Source organism: Haliotis rufescens, unplaced genomic scaffold (genome assembly GCF_023055435.1).
Source record: "Haliotis rufescens isolate VD_foot unplaced genomic scaffold, xgHalRufe1.0.p SCAF_17, whole genome shotgun sequence".
NCBI lineage: Eukaryota > Metazoa > Mollusca > Gastropoda > Lepetellida > Haliotidae > Haliotis > Haliotis rufescens.
The window spans coordinates 20,015,479-20,036,494 of NW_025963857.1; the positions used below are offsets into that span (position 1 = coordinate 20,015,479).

Genomic DNA, 21,016 nt, shown 5'->3' on the forward strand with positions numbered 1-21,016 from the left:
ACTTATCAATTATGGTAACCACTATGACTGTCACAGCTGAAATACTGTATTAAAAAGTAAAATGTGTAACAATTTATGATGAACCTGAGCATTTCATTTGAGTAGCGCTTCAGAGCTTCACAACTCTGGAAACTCAGAATTTGGGTTGATTTGAAAACTGTGGGCTCAAATCACATGCTGAAAGGATGTTTCAGACATACAGACCTACACAAGGTTTCAGATGGGTCCATGTTTCTCCTTGGTATTTCTTGCATTTAGATGGTTCATAAGTTAGTTATACACTATTCCCCTTTTTTAGTTGAGAAATCCCTGTGACTTGTCCTGCGCTTACAGTTTTACATCTTCCACCAAAGCCGAGGAGTCGTGTCTTAACTTAAAAAGGATCACCAGTCACATGCCTTCAGGACATTGAAAGGCTGTTGTTCAACATGTCCTGAATAATTTCAAAAGACTATTAGTAGTGAAACAGAAGAATGTCTGATCAGTATTGGGCCTGTCAGTGATTATGTTCTGATTAGACTTAATGGTGGTATGGAGCCATTATTGGGTAAGGATTTGCCATCAGCTGTCCTTGGACTACTAGATATCAGAAACCACCAGTCCCTCTGGCTATTCTGGCAACAATGTAATAGAGGTATGGTATTTGCCAGAATTTTCAAATAGCTATCATTGTTATAATGTTATATAATTCTAAGAATACTACCTCTATTACACCCACCTTCCCCAATTATCTGCATCCAGTTAGATGTTGGGTATTTGGAAATAATTGAGGTTTTCCTGCCTCGCCAATGCTCAGAACAATGGTGGAGGAAAACTATCATCCACACAACTAGTTTGGAGCAGCTGACAATGAAGAGCACTTCTGTTGAAGATCCATAGATTTTTATAGTGTGATGACAGGATTATGGCAATGATTTAAAAGAAGTATGGTATTCGCAGGAATGAAGGTGTTATATTTGTTACTATATATATACTTCTACATACAACAAAAAGTGTTGATTAAACTTGAAATTCAGTGGTCTAGTGTGGTATTCATGTCAGCTATTGATATTCTGAAATGTCATTGGACAAGAGTACAGGGTCACTGCATATCATAGCAAGAACCAGTCTTAGGCCTTGGTCCAGGGCACATGGCATGCAGTAGTCATTCAGTGCAGTTATCAGTCAGTGTGTTAAAACGGATAACACGGGGGTTCCTAATAACTTTGGATGTTTTCTCACAAAACACCCGTGTGTGTGATTGATGGGGGTAAACAGCCTGAAAGGAGGTGATCCCTGTATGAAGGGCAAGGTAGAAAATGTCTAGGGTAAATTGAATTAAAGATCTAACACCTTCACTAACACAAGCCCAGAAAGTTATAGTGAACAGCAAATAACGTTAATTGTGTAAAGGAACTTCAACCCTGTACTGCATTTCAGCTTCAAGTAAGCTAGCTATTGCACTGTCAGCTTTGGAAATAGCTGCCTGGCCGAAGACCGACTGTTTGGTTTTGAGCAGTTAACTTTTAGACAATGCACATCTGATGGTCATGTTGATTTTTGAGTGAGTGAGTGAGTGAGTGAGTGAGTGAGTGAGTGAGTGAGTGAGTGAGTGAGTGAGTGCGTATTGTTTTACGCCGCTTTTAGCAATGTTGATTTTTTAATTGTATATATAAAATACATAAATAAAAATTTGGACAGGAAGTCTGTCCTCATGCTATATATGATTTATTCCACCTAAGGCAGTTTTGCAATACTAACTTTGATAAAATATATCAATCTAGGTATAAATTAAATTCTTGGTAGGTTGAACATTTGAGTACAATTCTTCAAGCTATCAATTATGCCAATTTCTACATATTTAATATTAAAACATTTAACTACCTGAGATTTTTATTACCATTTGCAAAAAAGGTCAATTTACAAAATCTGGCCTGACAACTTTCCAACTGGGCAGCTATCTTTCATGCGTTGCCATTCGGCTGTCTAGTTAGATATTCTGTGAATATTGAACACTGGCAGCGTGGAAGTGACATCATCAACTAAGCTGTATCAACATCTCTAGGAATAGGAAAACTAGTCACAACACTACCTGGAAAACCGTTTCCTAGAAAGTAATTTATCATAAGTTAGCTCTGGTGGATATATTTATGGGTGTAAAAAAAGATGACCTCTGATTCTCACACTGACCCTTTCCCCCATATTATAAACCTACTGCCACTGTCGTCTCTTGTATTGTAGGTATCACTGTCTCACAGTCACCTTGTGAGAAGTACAACTATCAAGTGAGGCCTGCTTGGATGTTTTACATGTGAATTGTGAAACCGGCTTGGATGTTTTTACGTGTGAATTGTAAGACCTGCCTGTTTGTTTTACATGTGAATTGTAAGACCTGCCTGTTTGTTTTACATGTGAATTGTAAGACCTGCCTGTATGTTTTACATGTGAATTGTAAGACCTGCTTGTATGTTTTACATGTGAATTGTGAGACCTGCTTGTATGTTTTACATGTGAATTGTAAGACCTGCCTGTATGTTTTACATGTGAATTGTAAGACCTGCTTGTATGTTTTACATGTGAATTGTAAGACCTGCTTGTATGTTTTACATGTGAATTGTGAAACCTGCTTGGATGTTTTACATGTGAATTGTGAGACCTAGGTTTCACAGTTGAATTGTATAAACAATGTTGATTTTATAATGGTTAAAAGTCACAATTTTATAAAATGAATTGAACCTGCAACCTCACACATCATGTTTAGTACTGCAACCCACTGTTTTTTCCCCTGAGCCACAGGGCAGGTGATGAAAAAGGGTGTTCACTCTTACATGACACTGATGCTGTCAACGGATTTGTTTCACACAGCGATTACTGTATTGTTTCACTATAATTTGGTTGGTTTGTTGTTTAACGCCACACTCAGCAATATTCCAGCTATATGACGGCCGTCTGTAAATAATCGAGTCTAGACCAGACAATCCAGTGATTAATATCATGAGCATCGATCCATGCAATTGGGATCGATGACATGCATCAACCAAGTCAGCGAGCCTGACCACCCGATCCCGTTCGTCGCCTTTTATGACAAGCATAGTCGCCTTTTACGGCAAGCATGGGTTGCTGAAGATATATTCTATCCCGGATCTTCACTGGTATGTTTCACTATAAGGGATCCCATTGGATTTTCTTCATTCTTTCTGGTATTTCTTGCATTTAAATAGTTCATAAGGCAGTTAGTTATACACTATTCCTCGGAGAAGGCCCTGAGACTTGTCCTGCGCTCGTAGTTTAACATCTTCGCATCATAGCCGAGTCGTGTTTTAACTTAAAGGATCACTAGTCACATGCCTTCATGATGGACAGACTTTTTCGTTTGTTTGTCGTCAATGGTGACACAAGCTGGAAGTGGGTTTTTCGTGTTGAGCGGCGTGCACACTGGGTGTTATAAATATGATATAGGACAGCACTACTGGTATTGTTTGTTTTCATCTGATGGCAGGGTGATCATGAAAAAAATGTTTGCAAATTTACGCATTGTAGACACAAACTGTGCGCGCATGTTTTTACGTTTCTATTCTCCATATACGTAAAACATATTGACATTAATTCTGAAATAAGGATGAAGGCAGTTTTGGAAGAATCAAGAAGAAGCTACAAGTTTTGATATCAAATTCTCAGGTAAAGTAGCATGCGTCTGTAACACCTCTATTTCAAGTAATAAATCGACTGTCAACGCAACTCAGTAACAGAAATGTACTTACCCTGGAATGCATTTATTACTAGTCGGGGGTGTTGTAACACTGGTGACAGTCTCATTGCATGATGGGAAGTCTATCTCAGTGAATTTTAATCGTATTTTACAGGTGCTACAAGCTCGTATCTGCACCTCACACCAGGATCCTTTGAAGGATTTCGTAGAGTATGCCTCGGGGTATCCAGGTGAGGCGATATGGCCGGAGTCTCCCTTTTCTGCTCGCACAACGATGTTGCGACGACCTTTGTTACAGTAGAATGTTCCTAGAAAAAGAGGACCACAGCTGTGCTTAAGAATACATCTGAGAAACACACAGCAATAAATCACAAGGCACCATCGCAAGATATTTGAGGGTGGAATTAGCCTTACAAATGTGCACTTTTTGAGTAACGTTTTTTTTCCTTTTGGCTATGCTTTATTGGACAGTATCTGTTTGCTTAAATACATAATCTCTCCCAATAGAGCACTGAGTAATGGACAAAAGAAGATATCAGTGTCAAACTGGCATGTAACAGGGCCCTTGCAAGTAGCATTCTCTGAGACAGAATGTCTAAACAATGCAATGGAACTTTTTCACACCTACATTCAAACAACAGGGTGGCCCTGTCTGGCCTACAGGAAATGTCAAATGTTCAAATGGCTGCTAACCGGCCATTTTTTTAATACTTTGACTAGATGAAATATACATTAGTATTGCCAAAATTCTTCAAGTGTGAAAATTGTGACGTTTTAGCCTTGCATGTAGTTATAACATGGGATGATCCCAGTTGGTTTTGAAATGAATTAAATCTATCATTCATATGAACCCATCTGATAACGTTCATAATAGTAATTGGATGATACATGCATTGATGGATCACGATATTTTCCTTCTCGATACAAGTATCGATCACAGTCACACACAAAGTACAAATTATCAATTCTTACCTTAACTGTTTGCTTTAATAACTGTTACACCAAACACTAATTAATGGTGAACATTAGAAGTGAAAATGTAAATTTTTTTAACCATTGCGCCACACTTGACACAGCCAACTGTAAATCGTCAGTGTGCCAGGTATTTGGCCATCCGGTCTATGTAAAAGATGGCTTACGCACATCAGATAGGAGCACATGCATGTATCATGATTCTTATCAGATAGTGAGCAAGGTATCGTGATTTGTATCGGGTCGCATGGTTGGTGTATTGTCCCAGCCCTAGTTCATAATGATTTGGAAACATTTTCCTCCTTTATCAAATAAGCCATATCCCTCGAGCCCAAAAGGCCTAACCTCGTTCTTAACCAAACTGCCATGTATTACTGTTCACATGAAAAGAGATGTTTAAGAGTTCGGAGAATTCCAAATATTCGGTCCCAAATTTGCAGTAATTGTCAGTAAAAATTTCCCAAATTAGAATTAAAAAATTCCCATTTATGTTAATATACAGTTATAACAAATATGGACTTGGGGAATATTTCACTGATACAAGGAACAAAAAAGAGGAAGAGGCATTTTTGGTATTAAATGTAATTGCAAAATACCTGTACAGGAAAGGAAAGTATAACTTTTGAAAAACATCATTGCCCCCAAAATGCCAAGGATATTTAGTTTGAAAATGCAGATAAATCCCTGATAATCAACAAAATAGAGAGAGAGAGTTATTTTATTAACGTGTCACGTGTTACAAAAGAGATATATACATGTTCATGACAATTTGTACATCAAAATCAGACGAGAAACTCATATGATAAAGAGCAGGCATATCATAAAATTATGTCTTTTCTATATGTAAATAAAAGTGTGTTTTTATATATAAATAAAATAATAATTAAATCTTTCTTTTACCTTTATGTATTCCATTCTCAAGTGCCAGAATCTGACTGAACACAAAGATCAGCGACACTGGCTGGGATAAACCTGAAACAGGAAAAATGATCCATCAATAATCAGTCTTACAGAACCCAGAGCACATATGTAATAAGACAACCACCCCAATTCCTTTCTCATCCCATATTCATGCAGCCCTAGTGGCCCAAACTCTTCCACTTTTCGGCTCTCTGACATTAACAATCTTAAAGGCTTGATCCTAAATACACAAGGGGATTATTTTTTTAATCAAACCTTATACATAACTTTATTGCAGTATTAATCTAATATATTAATAATGGTTTACTGTTATACATCTTGTTCAAAATAAGATCTTTGCTGAACAGATTGTCCAATACACTTTCTTCTCATGACATGTCTCCATAAGAATGCTAAAAAAACAAAAAAAACATAAAAATAAATACAAAATTATATCAAACCCATTTTAACAAAACGGTAATACAAGCAGGTATGTCTCTTTGTCAGAAAAAAATCTGTGAAAAAAAAGAAAAGAATATCCATATCTCAGCAAATCCTTAAAAAATAATAAGAAATTGGCCCATTCTGAACTGCCACTTAAAGTGTGATGAACAGTAAACAAATTAAACCATAAATTATGAAACCTGATCCCATAATCCACAAATCAATGATCACCTGTTGTCAACAAATCAATCTTGTAATGTCTAAATAATCATTTCATAATCTTAAATTACAAAACCTCCTGAATCCATTCATCGATACAATCTTGGCTATTTCTACAAACAAGTCAATGTGCCAGTGTGTACAATCATAATTAGTGTTACATCACCGCTGTTTGCCCAATCCATGTGTGTGGCTGAAATAACAGCATGCCAAACCTGGAATCTGTATAAATCAATCAAACAGCATACTTGCCTAATCAGTGTTTATTATCCATGTGCCATTCATCATGGCCCAGGAATTTATATCTGTATATAGTTCAAGATGTATATTACCTAGAGACCTGTGACATAACCCATATATTGACTAGAGTGACATAACCCATATATTGACTAGAGAGGTATGTTCTATTCTGTCATGCAGCAGCCAAAGCCTGAATGGTAATGCCAGGCATTAAGTCTACAGCTATTTAAAGTTTTAAATCTTACCATCCAGCTAAATCTTCAGGCACTGAAGTCTTGAACTCAACTGTCATAGTTCCTTATACTAAGTTTGCCATCACCAAGGTCTTGAATAATATCCAGTGTTCACAGTCAGTTTCAACTAAAGAGTTCTTGGTCTCTATTAGGGATGAGTATTGGAGGTTTAAAGTGTATCACAATATTTTGCGATGCACAACGCCTTATTGTGATACGAATCCCGATATATTGTATAATTATATACTTTAAATTCAGCAGCAATCTGATACATTAAGGTATGATTTGAAGTTCATAAATGGAACAAAACAAGATGCTGGTACAACATGATGTTTACTCAGTCAATAAATACGCAGCCATCTTGCGGCCCTGAATGCAAGCTGTGGGGCAGTGAAGGCATTTGGCAAGAAAATAACATTAAAAAATCACTATTTGACATCATCCAATATATCGAGCATGAAAAAATTATATTGTGATACGTATTGTGAAAAGAATGGACCTCAATTTACCGATATACTGATAATACCGCACATCCCTAATCTCTATACATTGAATGCGAGGAGTCCTTTTCTTTATACATTAAATGTGAGGGGCCTTTAAATCATTCTAAGAGTTACATTTTCACTTTTTCTTCCATTCAATGAATCTTCCACCCAATCTTTCTTAATGTGACCCATGAAGATCCGGGGTCTTCAGCAACCCATGCTTGCCATAAAAGGCGACTATGCTTGTCGTAAGAGGCAACTAACGGGATCGGGTGGTCAGACTCGCATATCCCTTTGTCTGTTTGTCCATCCATCAGTCAACCCATGAAGACCTGGGTTAGAATAGGTCTTCAGCAACTCAAATGGCACTGAGGTCTTGAAGCAGTCAATGAAATTTTATAGTATGTTAAGGGCTTGAATTAGATCATCACCAAGGCAGACTATGTCCACCACTGCCAACATTCGGATCTGGTAGACCATCAAGTAATATCATTTCCACTGTGCAAAGGTCTTGAATCAGCTAGACCACCAAGGCAGACTATGTCCACCACTGCCAACATTCAGATCTGGTAGACCATCAAGTAATATCATTTCCACTGTGCAAAGGTCTTGAATCAGCTAGACCACCAAGGCAGACTTTGTCCACTACTGCCAAGTTCGGATCAGAAAGACCACTAAGCAAGATCATGTCCACTGTGCCAAGGTATTGAGTGAGTGAGTTGGGTTTAAGGCCACTTTTAACAGTATTACAGCTATACCATGGCGTGTCAGCTTAATGTGGGAGGAAAGCACTAAGTGATGCAGGTCTCAGACATTTACCACTTCGGTGAAACCCACGAGCATGGGTATGGTGCTGACAAACCTTAAAAAAACCATAATCGGGGCGAACTGGGATTCGACCCAACAATCATAGGTATCTGGCGTGCCCAAGGGAAGCAACTCTGCATAGCAAATCACAGCCTTAGACGACTGGGCCAGCCAAGGTATTTAACCATCTAGACTACCAAGGCAGGCTAAGTCCACTACTGCCAATTTAGGATCAGATAGATCTCCAAGCAATATTGTGTCCACTGTGTGCCAAGGTCTTTGATCAACAAACCATCACCCTACATGTTTACTGTGGAAAAACGATACACCGCAACCACGATACATGGCATTTAATATGATAAAAGAGAATTCAAAATCCATGTTTCTTATTGAATAAAAAAATAACCCATGTCCACAAATCATTGTGCTGTAATTCTGACACATCAAGGTGCCAAGGTCCTGGATCAGATAGATCATTAAGCTATACCTTGTCAACCATGCCAATGTCTTGGATATGATAAACCATCAAGCAATACCATGTCCACTAGCATCAAGGTCAGGTAGATCATCAAGTAATACCATGTCCACTGGCATCAAGGTCAGATACACTATTAAGCAATACCATGTCCACTGGCATCAAGGTCAGGTGGGCCATCAAGCAATACCATGTCCACTGGTACCAAGGTCAGATAGACCATCAAACAATACCATGTCCACTGGCTTCAAGGTGAGATAGACCATCAAGCAATACCATGTCCACTGGCATCAAGGTCAGATAGATCATTAAGCAATACCATGTCCACTTGTACAAAGGTCAGACAGATCAACAAGATATACCCTATCCACTGGTACCAACATCACATAGACCATCAAACTATACTACATCCACTGGTACCAACGTCAGACAGATCATCAAGCTTTTCTATGTCCACTGGCGTCAAGGTCTTCGATTTATTGCTTACAGGCACATTAATCCAATAATAATAAGACTTTGATATTATGGAAAAGTCACCAGGTTCACTACTAATCAAAAGAGTGAAGAGTGATCAAGTTAAATTGTAACACTGACACTGTTTCAGCCATATAGCAATGTTTTGTTGGTTGGTTTGTTGTAAGTAATCAGGTCTGGTAAAAAAATCCAGTGATTGACAACATGAGCATCAATCCACGCAATCGGGATACGATGACATGCATCAACCAAGTCAGCGAGTCTGACCACCCGATCCCGTTAGTCGCCTCTTACGACAAGCATAGTCGTCTTTCACGGCAAGCATGGGTTCCTGAAGACCTGTTCTACCTCGGATCTTCACAGGCAGCATATAGCAATGAGAGAAGAGGGAAGAAATTTGAAGCCATGCATGGTCGAATTACATATTAAGAGATGGAATTCTAAAAATAAAACTTCTAAACAAAACAGAAATAAGAAAGAAGCTGGCATCTATTTTCTTATGTTCCACAAACATATATGTACAATTGTCAGACTTTGTTTTATTCTGAAAAATATCAAAAACTTGATATATAACCTTGTTAAACTGTAAATCTTCTGAACTGTATTCGGAAAACTTGAAGAAATGTTCCTAATAATTACATGGGTCCCATCTGTGTTCCATGTTTATCAAATGGTAGCCAAAGCTAATGCGACCCTAGTACCACTGAAGACCCAAGGTTTGATTTCCCAAAGGAGTACAATATGTAAAGCCAATTTTTGTTTTTTTATGAATTGCTGGAATATTCGTAAAAGGTGTGCAAGTCACTCATCCACTTACCCACTCCAGATGCTACAGAACATTTCACCAACATAGGGACATGCACGTGTCTGCACCATGTGTACATAGGGGTCATACACAATCAGTCACAGGTTACACTAATTACATTATGCATAGTCTGATTATAAGGTCAATTTGATGCAACTTTTGAAAGGCCTGACTCGATAAGCCCTGCGTCCATGCATGTCTCAAACGTTATGGAGTGTTCTCTCCCCGCTCCCACACAGTAGGGATGTTAATGCTTTGAGGCACTTGTCTGAGTACAAGTGTCTGTGCCTAACCTTTAAATCTAATACCCAAACAGTCCTTCTGCATCATTTCAGAGGTTTTAATTGGCACATGTGGACTCTTATTAGCTAAGCCTACTGGACTGAAATAATTTTAATAGAGTAGCTTTCGATTAGTGGATGAAGTCACCCACTGAGTGTTGTGACCATTCTGGTACTTCTGAGAATCAAATCAAACATGCTTCTTCAAACAAACTAGCTCAACTTTTGACTAATTTCATATTAAAAGTTGAAAAGTAATTAAAGAAATAATAAAGAGTTACTTCTACACATAGAAGGAAAATGGGTAGACAGGTAGAAAAACCCTTCTCATGAAATGGATGCTGCCATCAACACATGGCAGCATGTGCACTTCCTGTAGGTAGGTACAAAAAGAAGGAAAACATGAAGAGATTCATTAAGGAACTGATCAAGTAATCCTTGATATGATGTTTCAGTATGTCCCTAGCGTAGTGTTCATATTGAAACAAGATATTAATACTGCATTTGGGTGATTTTTGAATGGGGGTCCAAATATATTATTGAGCGAGCCCTGTGTTGATATTAATGGTAATTTTTAAGTATGCCCTTGAATGCAAGGGTGTCTGAAGATCCTATTCTTAAGGGACCCTACTCTTCAAAATGGGGATGCTACAAACACAGCTTATAGTCAATAATGTTCAGCTTTATGTTGCCTTCAAATACTGAATCAGTACTAAAGCAATGAAAATGTAGAACACAAAGTTTTCTCTGAAAAAACAAAACAGATTAAATGTTGTGTTTGTGATGGGTGCCACCGGTGGGGCAGGATACGCTCACCTTTTCAGAATACTCTGAACACTCTGGTTTTAGCAAAAAGTAAAACAGGGGGGTTACATTAAACCCAGTTTTTTATTTGATAGACAGTTGTTTATACCTGAAAGTGTCGTAAAGTCCCAGGAACTAACTGAATATCATAATCACATTAATGAATACTCCACTCCTCAAGCAATAAACAAACTTGGAAAAGGAGGACATAAGATAAGATTATATCATATCTTCCTTAAAACTGGTAAACTGATAAACTATCTTCCTACAAACTAGCCATTCCCATCAACCAACAGTGATTAAATAGTAGATGTGTTCTTAATGCACTTAGAGCTCATTAGTTTCAACATCTCCTTCACATCCCCAGAAGTGTCGGGCGATAAACTGTAGACAAATAATCTACCTGTGTGATAAAATCTCGTATCTGGAGGTGGTAATGTTCCAGCTAAGCCCATGTCACAACACAGGCGATAAGGCCATAAACTAAGTCAATAAGGGAGGGTTGCTGCTGCATGCTTCAACTTGGTTTGTGCCTGTCTTGTTTGTTGGTTGTTTAACACCCCACTCAGCAATATTCCAGCTATATGACGATGGTCTGTAAATAATCGAGTCTGGACTAATCAAGTGATTGACATCATGAGCATCGATCCACGCAATTGGTTTGGTTTGGTTTGTTATTTTACGCCGCACTCAGCAATATTCCAGCTATATGACGGCGGTCTGTAAATAATCAAGTCTGGACCAGACAACCCAGTGATTGACATCATGAGTACGTTCCACACAATTGGGATATGATGACATGCATCAACCAAGTCAGCGAGTCTGACCACCTGATCCCGTTAGTCGCCTCTTACGACAAGCATAGTCACCTTTTACGTCAAGCATGGGTTGCTGAAGAACTGTTCTACCCCGGATCGTCATGGGTCTTGTGCCGATCTATTTCACCATTGAATGACAACACTGTTGTGTATAACAGCAAGAAGTTATGTCCATATGCAAAACCAAACCAATGAACAGAGGATGTTCACTTCCATATTTAGAAAGTTTTCTTAAACAATCAAGCATAAACATGGACTGAAGAAAATACAATTGAATAAGCATGCTTTTATAATTCATAGAACAAAATTATATTGCAATGTGCAACTTAAGCCACAAAGGTAAGGTCAGTCACTTCAGTAACTAAAACATACTGATATTAATGCGGCATGCGCCAAACCATCCAGAATTATGAAAAGCAGGGTATATAATATGAAGATATAATATGAAGAGGCTGAAGGCGCACACATCTCTCTCTCTCTCTCTCTCTCATGCACATGTGCTGGGGAAGATGTTTTGGCCAAGATTGATATCACAAAGTGAAACCTACTCAGTTCCCATGATTCCTCCTTCCTCCTCTTCATCACAAGGTTAATCCTTTTCGGTAGACACAACACTAACAAAAGATCAGGAAGATATCTTGCAGAGATCCGTGTTAATCCAGGCGCAACAACATTGACCACACCTGTCTGACATCGCAACTTCTACAACATGTCGACACAGAGTGTAGCAAATCCACCAGCGTATCTAACACCACTGGTATTTCTTATGTTTGGGTTCCCTACGGAACAGAAGGCTTGCTTGCACTGTAGGGCCCAAACTTCACTGTAAAGTGATTAGTTGCGGTTGAAATAAAACCTGTATTTCAAATACTGCTACAGAGTCCTACTCACCGAGACTGTTGGAGCTGAACATATGGCCAATGGTTTACACACAGACCGATGGTGCAGGCTATTTTGTCTCTATACAAAATCCATGTACAAGCGACATTCTGTGATGCGAAAAAGAGCATGTCAAAATAGGATGAACTTAGGTTCCATATGTATTTCGGTGCAGAAAGAACTGGGAAATCGGCTGGTTTATCATGAAAATCTGGATTTGAGTGTGATAAATGGGCAGAAGATTTCCTTGAAAATTGATGGCAATTATTTCATTCCACACTGATGCAACGTGCATCTCACCGTAATGAAGCTGAACACCTGGTAGAGACCTGGGTGGTGCTCACAGCCCGGTCATATGGTAACACTAATAATGCTTAACATCTAACTTATCAGCCATCGTGGAAAAAACAGCAACCAACACAAAAAGTAACACTAAAAATATGAACAAATGGATCTATAGTTACATTGTATAGCTCTCATTTGGTTGAAAGCATGCAAGCATACAAGCATAGTGGCTTTATGGGTTGCATAACACTGACTGCTTCAACAGACTGTCCTCGCCTTCAACATAAATCAGGTCTTTCAAATACTGTGGGACCTTGTTGATCAGGGCAGTGTGGTTGACATTTTAGAAACAGGATCATAGGCAATACCGACCAATTTTCTTGTTTTATTCACCCTAATACTAAATATTGTTTTTCGAAGATGGTGATTTATTGAAAACATGCTCTTCTGTTTATATGTCTTTTTGTTAAAACTTTTATTTCATGTGTTTAGATAATCCTAGGTCATATCAAAAATGTTTTGTATTGGTATGTTGTATTGTTATCCTGACTTATTATGTATCTGATTACTAGTATATAGTTTATAGACTACTGTCACTGTCTTTACTGTTTCTACCTTTGCGGAATATATTATCTTCTATCTTGAATCTTTCAACAGGTACTTTTTAAAACATCAATATCATTTCTTAACTTCTGATAATTGATGAAGAAATACATGAAACTAGAAATTAAACTAGACTTGATTCATTAGGGAAGTTTATTGCAAGTACAGTACCCAGTGACTGTATCGCAATATGTATCAATGCATTGGTTGTATTGACGCCCACAGCCTAGCCCCACCATTATCAAATAGTAGCTGACCTCTACTGTGTTCAGAAATACATTAAGAAGCAAAACAAAAAACAAGAGAAAAAGAATTAAATGTTGTTTATGCATGCACCTTTTCATAAAAAAGTTTCCATTCCAGAATAATTGGCTCTTTGCTGCACTGGACCCCCAGCATTGTGAGTTACAATGCAAAAACTTTTTTTTCATATTTAGCCAAATCACAATCATAAACAAACTGAATGTTTACATACCGGTTAATCTATTTGTTTTTCAGGGACCATTTAAGAGCTGATATATATTTCTTAAATTGGCTGCAGTAACATCTTCATGAGATTAGCCGTCTCAACACTGCAGACAAGTTTCTAACAACTTAAATACGGAGATGATCTATGTTATTCGAACACGTCTAGAAAAACAGAAAAAGTAAAGGGTAGGTTAAATAGGGACATCAGCATGAGGAGAGATGCAATTTAACAACTAAAGTGTGCACAGTGAGTGTTGTTTCTCTAAGCAAAGAAACCCTGAGAATTTTCCGAAACGCTGAAGACTCAATAGGCCATTTAACTGTTCAATAATTACCTAGATTTCCTGCAGGCACCATGCTAAGGGAAAGGTGCTTTGTCTGCTCTGAAGCAAGCACCTGCTGTCTCTCTCTATGTAAATGGTTCAGAGATGACCGGTAGGGGCAGGTATAAAGATCAGTGACATTTGTACATGTGAGGAAGCTACCTATATACTATACACACTCCAGCTGCAGGCAATAGACAAAAGGCCTAGACTGTAGGGGGGAGGTACTGTGGATACACACCGTCAGACACTAGGTTCTTGTTGGGGCAACAGCTTACTTTGACTACACTACCACACGGCTAAATCACTGGAGCTCCTTTAGTAATGAGCCTGCCATTTGCTTTAGAAAAACAGCCATTTCTCTAAACGCATAACCTAGTGCAATTGACATAGTAGCTCTGAGATGATTGTGTTTGCTTTCCTGAGTGATCTTCTACATGTTCGTTTGCCAAAACGATGGTAAACAAACAATAAGCAACACAACATGTAGTTTCAACACGTTTTGAAAAAATACATACAATCTAATTATGATGTTAATAATACAAATAATGTACTGGTAATAACAAAGGTATTCCATCTACAACACACTTGAGGTCAATTTGACAGATAATACAACAGAAAAACCATTGCATGTTTTTACTCCGGTGAACACAGATGCAGTCATGTTTCTTGGGCGATGTCATCTGCACAGAGTGCTGTGTAATAGTTTGTGCTTCAATGACGTCTTGCCCACCTGCATTTGTTTGTGTTTTGTTTGTTTGTTGCTTAAAGCCGCATTCATCAATATTCCAGCTATATGACAGCATTCTGTAAATAATCTGATAAGACCAGACAATCCAGTGATTGTCAAAACAGTACATATTCACATAAGGTTTGGCACCACTTTGCCAAATGGAATTGAATTCTACAAGTTTAAAAGAATACCGCTCGTTAGTAATTTCCCTTGTCAAGTTAATTAAAAAGAACCTAGATGACTTGACCACTGTTGTTCTTTCGGGTTTTCTAGTATGCTCGTAATACAAATTAAACATGTCCTCAAACAGTACCCAATGAGTGAACCAGAGACAAACACTTTCAAAGCCAAGTCGTACATCCTAGTGGTTTAAGTTGCAGACTACACTACACTAGAAAGGCAACTCAGTAGGTCCACACACGGAACTGGAAAAACAATCCAACTATATTTATACACCAACACCTATCCACAACCCTCAATAGCTTCTGACATGTAAATAAAAAGTCATAATGAAATTGCAAGAAAGTCCGTCTCATGAATCATCTGGCTGATGACGGCGGTGTTTACAACACTCTTCATGCACAGAAACCTCTACATCAACATTGTTGGACTGTATCCATTTAACTAACGATCCTCCCTAATTACTACACAGCTACCCCTCGCACACCTCTGAAGGTGATTGGCAGCCAACAGGCGGAACACATTACCAGGGATGTTTTTATTTCATGTCCGACTTGGTTACTGAAGAGGAGAAAACATGTCGGCACAAATCCCTCATACTTCTCTAATTCCTTTCGGCCATGTCACAGAATCAAGACACCTACATGAAAAAATCAGTTCATTTCGGTACCAGTTTTATCTCTTCAATGTTAAATCTAAAAGAAGACTTTTTGATTGTTATAGATGCATTTTCCTGCTGTTTAACCATTCTCAATCACTCACTGTAAATTGCAGTTGTGATTGTTTAGGTCTAAAGGAAGCTATATCTATCAATTTGGGGTAATGGTCCTGAAGAAGTTGATCTTTGAACTTTTTATACTCAAATACATGGAATAATTCCATTTAAATTAAAAACAGAGAAAACAAATCCAATATGCCTCCTTCCTCATAGTTTAACTACAATTGATTAGAAGCTTCAGTATCGATAAAGAGAGAAAAATATCATGATATATAACTATCACAGTAGGGTTCGAAATTCCTTATAGTTAAGTGGTCTAGTGGTAGAGCGTGCGCCTGGAGAGCAGAAGGTTGGAGGTTCAATCCCCGGCCGCTTCATACCAAAAGACGTATTAGGTTCAGTAATCTTGGACATGATGTTAAACCCCATTTCACCTCCCCTCAACTTATAGTTTGGTGCCAATGGTTAAATACGTTCCTGGTGCCTGAAATCATGTTTATTAACAATACCTTTAGACAATGTATATCACATGCCAGAAACCTATCATTGTGGGTTCGAATCCTGGTTCATCCCGATTATGTTTCTAGGTTTGTCAGCACTATACCTGTGCTCGTGGGTTTCATGAAAGTGGTAAACTAATCCGCGTTACACAATGATTTTGTTGATGACAGCATTACAGAAAAAGAAAATATTCCGTAGTTTTTTGCAAGACTGCTTGTTTGCCAATTTAAAAAACTAAATCTTACTTCATTCACGTAGCTAAAAATCAGGTTGGGGTTCCAATAATATTCACAAAAGGGTGGCAATATATTTCCGGACGGAAAACCTGACAAAAAAATACTTAGAGAATGTATTGTAAAATTCAGCAACATTACCACAGCTTGACTCTTGGCACTACTTTCACAACCACGTACTGTGTCATGTCTACCGACGTATCACAATGCTTTGACTTCCCATCTGTAGTCACAATAGTGGTGTGTACTTCACAACAAAAGATTACAAAGACCCCTTCATTTAATCTAGAGATGTCAGTCTGAATAATGCTTACAGGATATCTGCCTGCACGATTTTATTGTGTCTCACTGAAGAGGCTCAAGCTTTATAGTGAAAGATATGGTTTGGGTACATACAGCAAACACACCTGCAGACCTACAAGTTTCACTTCTCCCTGAATCTGCCCTTTCAACCTACTGAAACTATTATGCTCAACCGATGCCACATCACAAATAATTTCCGTTATAATCAAAGAGTCCGAGCTTGTTTTTGTCATTGTGTCATGGTAGAATGGCGGTGAACCAAGAGTCGTGTCAGTAGTACAGGAACAGCCACCGCTCCTGCTGCTCCTTTCTACCCCTGTATAGATAGTAAAAGACAGCAGCTCCGTACACACAGACATGTTTGTGAATGAGCTGTCAAATATTGCAATGATTGCAGTATGTTCTGTTTTCATTCATGTTCAATTATTGGGTAAGGATAAGAAGTTATGGATGAGCAACTTCTTTATTACAATTAAGAGCGACGTTTCGGTGTAGGTTCTAACACCGTTATCAAGCAAGTAGAACAGTGTTAGAATCTACACCAAAACGTCGCTTTTAATTGTAATAAAGAAGTTGTTCATCCATAAATTCTTATCCTTACTAAGTACTACAACTTCTAAATGCCTATCAAAGAAGTTCAATTTTTGGCCCTAATCTTCATCCAAAAAATCTTTCAATGCATTGTTAACAAAATCCAAAATATCCCAAGAGTGATAATATTGCTATCAGTATTCTCATACAAATACATTATCAGATTTGTTTGTTTGTTTGTTGTTTAAAACTGCACTCAGCAATATTCCAGCTACAGTGATCGCTCGCTATTGCGCTCTTCGATAAAGCGCTACTTCGGTTATTACGCGCGGTAACGCATGGCTCCCAAAATTTATGTACACTTTTATTACTGAGAGTTTTACACAGACATAATTGTATTGTTGTTCGTTGTTCATTTGCACATAACGCTTCTCATTGCATAATCAACCGTTTATCGCTGAATGGAGTTCTAATAATCTGTTTGAAAACATCCGCGGCAAGTCCCGGAAATACGATTGTTCAACTAGTTAACTTTTCACACTATACATCCTTTGATCTTAGAAGCGCATGCATGCAATAAAAGAGAACCACAAGCGAAGTTTATATTCTTAATTAGTGGGCAATCCAATTTAAGGCTAAACTGTCACACACATGTAGTTGCTGTCACAACACGGCGGTCATTCATTTCGTAATCGCGCTTTCGTAACATCGCCTGTTTTTCCCCGTAGTTATAACAAGCGATTTCATTGGATTAAAATTTGTTTCTAATGACGCTTTCTTGCCGAAATCTGCTACAAGTTTCGTGATTGGTCAATTTTGAGCACGTGACCTCAGGCAGCCAATCAAGCTGTGATACCAAGCTCGTGTTTGATAAATTTCAGAAGTTAGCGAAAGATTTTTTGTTAAATCGTGTTATTCTGAACGTTTTAAGCAGGAAATCACGATATATATTAAAAATATGGAACTTCGCGAATGTATCGTGCTAGGTTACGAGCTGTGACAAAGATTTTTTATGCATATATTTTTGCATTAATCGTTGTGTCCGAGCCGAGAATTCAAGGCGACGAAAGCCGAGATATCATTTGACTTACATTACACGCGATCGCACGAAACGATGGAAATAATAACTTAGATGTAAGTTTGATTACTTTTAGTTGATTTTATTTATCACTTTGTATAATATATTTAAAGATTTGCTTAAAATAGTCTTTATTTTGCTCTTTGACATGTTCGATGCGGACCCGTTGTCGAAATGTGTGTCCGAGAATTTTATTTTCAATAACATCGCGGGAAATAGTGAATAATTTTTTAATTTATTGATAAAAAATGATAAATTAGGATGGAATACGTATTTCAGACATTGTGAAATATGACAGATTTAATAAATGAATGATATTACAGGTAGATCTAGGTCCATAAAAATATATACTATTTTGACGTGACGTGAGATAAACACATAGGCCTATTGATGATTTGAGATTTCCCGAGCGCGCTCCCCCGCCTCGGCCTCGGTTAAACGGCTCATCGTCTATAACGCCCACCAATTATTTGGACCCCATTGGTAGCGCAATAGCGAGCGATCACTGTATATGACAGTGGTCTGTAAATAATCGAGTCTGGACCAGACAATCCTGTGATCAACATCATGAGCATCAATCTACGCAATTTTGGGATCGATGACATGCAAACCAAGTCTTTGAGCCTGAACACCCGATCCCATTAGTCACCTCTAACGACAAGCATAGTCACCTTTTACGGCAAGCATGGGTTGCTGAAGACCTATTCTGCCTCGGATCTTCATGGGTCATGTTATCAGAAGACACACTGTACTGCTATATCAGTATTTCAAGTTTTGATGACAGTCCTGTTCTCTGGTGAGGGCTGTTTGTAGATGGAGACATGAATGTGTTTCAGAGCCTTGCAAATATAGTACCATATCCAAATGTCTTTCCCATGCTTGATCACCTGCCTTCTAGAATTCCCATGGGCTACATACCTCACCGACTTGTTCACTTAATTGAAAATGTGATACTTGGTTCCCATATTGAAATATTTATACTAAAAAGGCAAACATTTTTATTGTAAAGATCAAAAAGAAATTGCTTTTCTGGGTCAAAACATCAAACACAACATGGAGGTCCACAATACATGCTAGGGGGTACCTACAAAGTCATCAGCTGTTTCCCCGTGTTCCTGCTTTGGCCAAATACTACTCACGCTACATCTTGATATGATTAAACACGCTGATCGTCGCAACGTGATAGATGTAATATTTGTACAAGGATAAAAAAATCATTTGTGTAACTTTTTGAGCTGTTTGTATGTATGAGAGATGAGAACCTTCCTCCATTTTGTTTGCTTTGGGAATTGAAGCAGTACTTTCAATATGTAAAATGGATGTCTTTGAAGGAAAGTTAAGTCATTGGATAAACAAGAATTAATTGAATATGACGAATGGAAGGCAATGTAAATATACCCTGAGGGAGGCTCCGTGTAAATTTGCTCTGACTATATGGGCTTTATTTTACTCAGGAGTCAAGATAATTAATGTAACACTTGTTCGTACTATCTTAAATGTACACATCGGCTCGATACAGTACTTGGATTAGGCAGCTGTTTGTATCCTGCTTACTATATTGACATTACAGTCGCTGGTCATTGTCTAGCCTAGTCTAGGAGGCAATCAACAAAAACCTGCTTGAGTGGTACATTGAGAAGACTTTCACATGATAGACAAGGTTGAAACAAATATTGGTTTACTTATTCAGCAGACCATAAATATTTTTGAAAAAATAAAATCAGAAAAACCCTGAACGACAATCCATGCCACAGGGCACAGTGATGTTTGTTTGGTCGCTTGTTCATGTAACGCTGCACTCAGTAATATTCCAGCCATGATGGGAGACGATAACATGCATCAACCAAGTCAACCCAATCTTGTTAGTTGCTTCTTACGACAAGCATGGGTTACTTAAGATCAGCCCCGTGAAGATCCGGGTTAGATCCATGCTCACCATGACCATGCTTGTCGTAAGAGGCAACTAACGGGATCAGATGGTCAGGCTCAATGACTTGGTTCATGCATGTCATTATATCACAATCGCGTGGATTGATGCTTATGACATCCATCACTGGATTGTCTCGTCCAGACTCAATTATTTACAGACCGCTATCATATGGCTGGAATATTGCTGAGTGTGGCATTAAACAAAACATATGTCACCGACCACCCGATGTGACTGAGAAACCTTTTACATTGCATTACGAAGTTTTCAGCCTTTACAACAAAAACTATAAATTGCAACTTAGCAACATAGTTAATATCAAGTATGGTGATGAAAGGACAGACAACTTTGCATAATGACATCGACACATCAAACCCAGTTCTAATCCCCAAGGGCTGGTACTAAATGTCAATATGCATGTGAATAACAAGGGCACAGAATGAACTAAGTTGGAAGTTCACCTGGAGTATGTTTGATCACAGTTGAAGTATGGGAGTCACGGTGCTAAGATCCTTCCATGGAAAGTGTCCATGATCTTAACTTTGAACACATAAGAGCAGCAAATCATTTAAACATGCAGGGTATGGAGACAGCTCACTAATAAATCCT

At 38.2% G+C, this 21,016-nt stretch overlaps 1 protein-coding gene across 2 annotated transcripts in view; it reads right to left on the bottom strand.

Annotated features, from left to right (window-relative positions):
• Positions 1-21,016, bottom strand: part of LOC124133934 — a 133,708-nt gene that overhangs the window by 33,979 nt on the left and 78,713 nt on the right. For both annotated transcript variants that reach the window (XM_046498525.2, XM_046498524.2), the window contains exons 2-3: positions 5,561-5,632; positions 3,741-3,996 (exon numbers count right to left, since the gene is read on the bottom strand). In XM_046498525.2, coding sequence (XP_046354481.2) covers positions 3,741-3,996; positions 5,561-5,632 — 328 coding nt within the window. The remainder of the gene's footprint in view (positions 1-3,740; positions 3,997-5,560; positions 5,633-21,016) is intronic.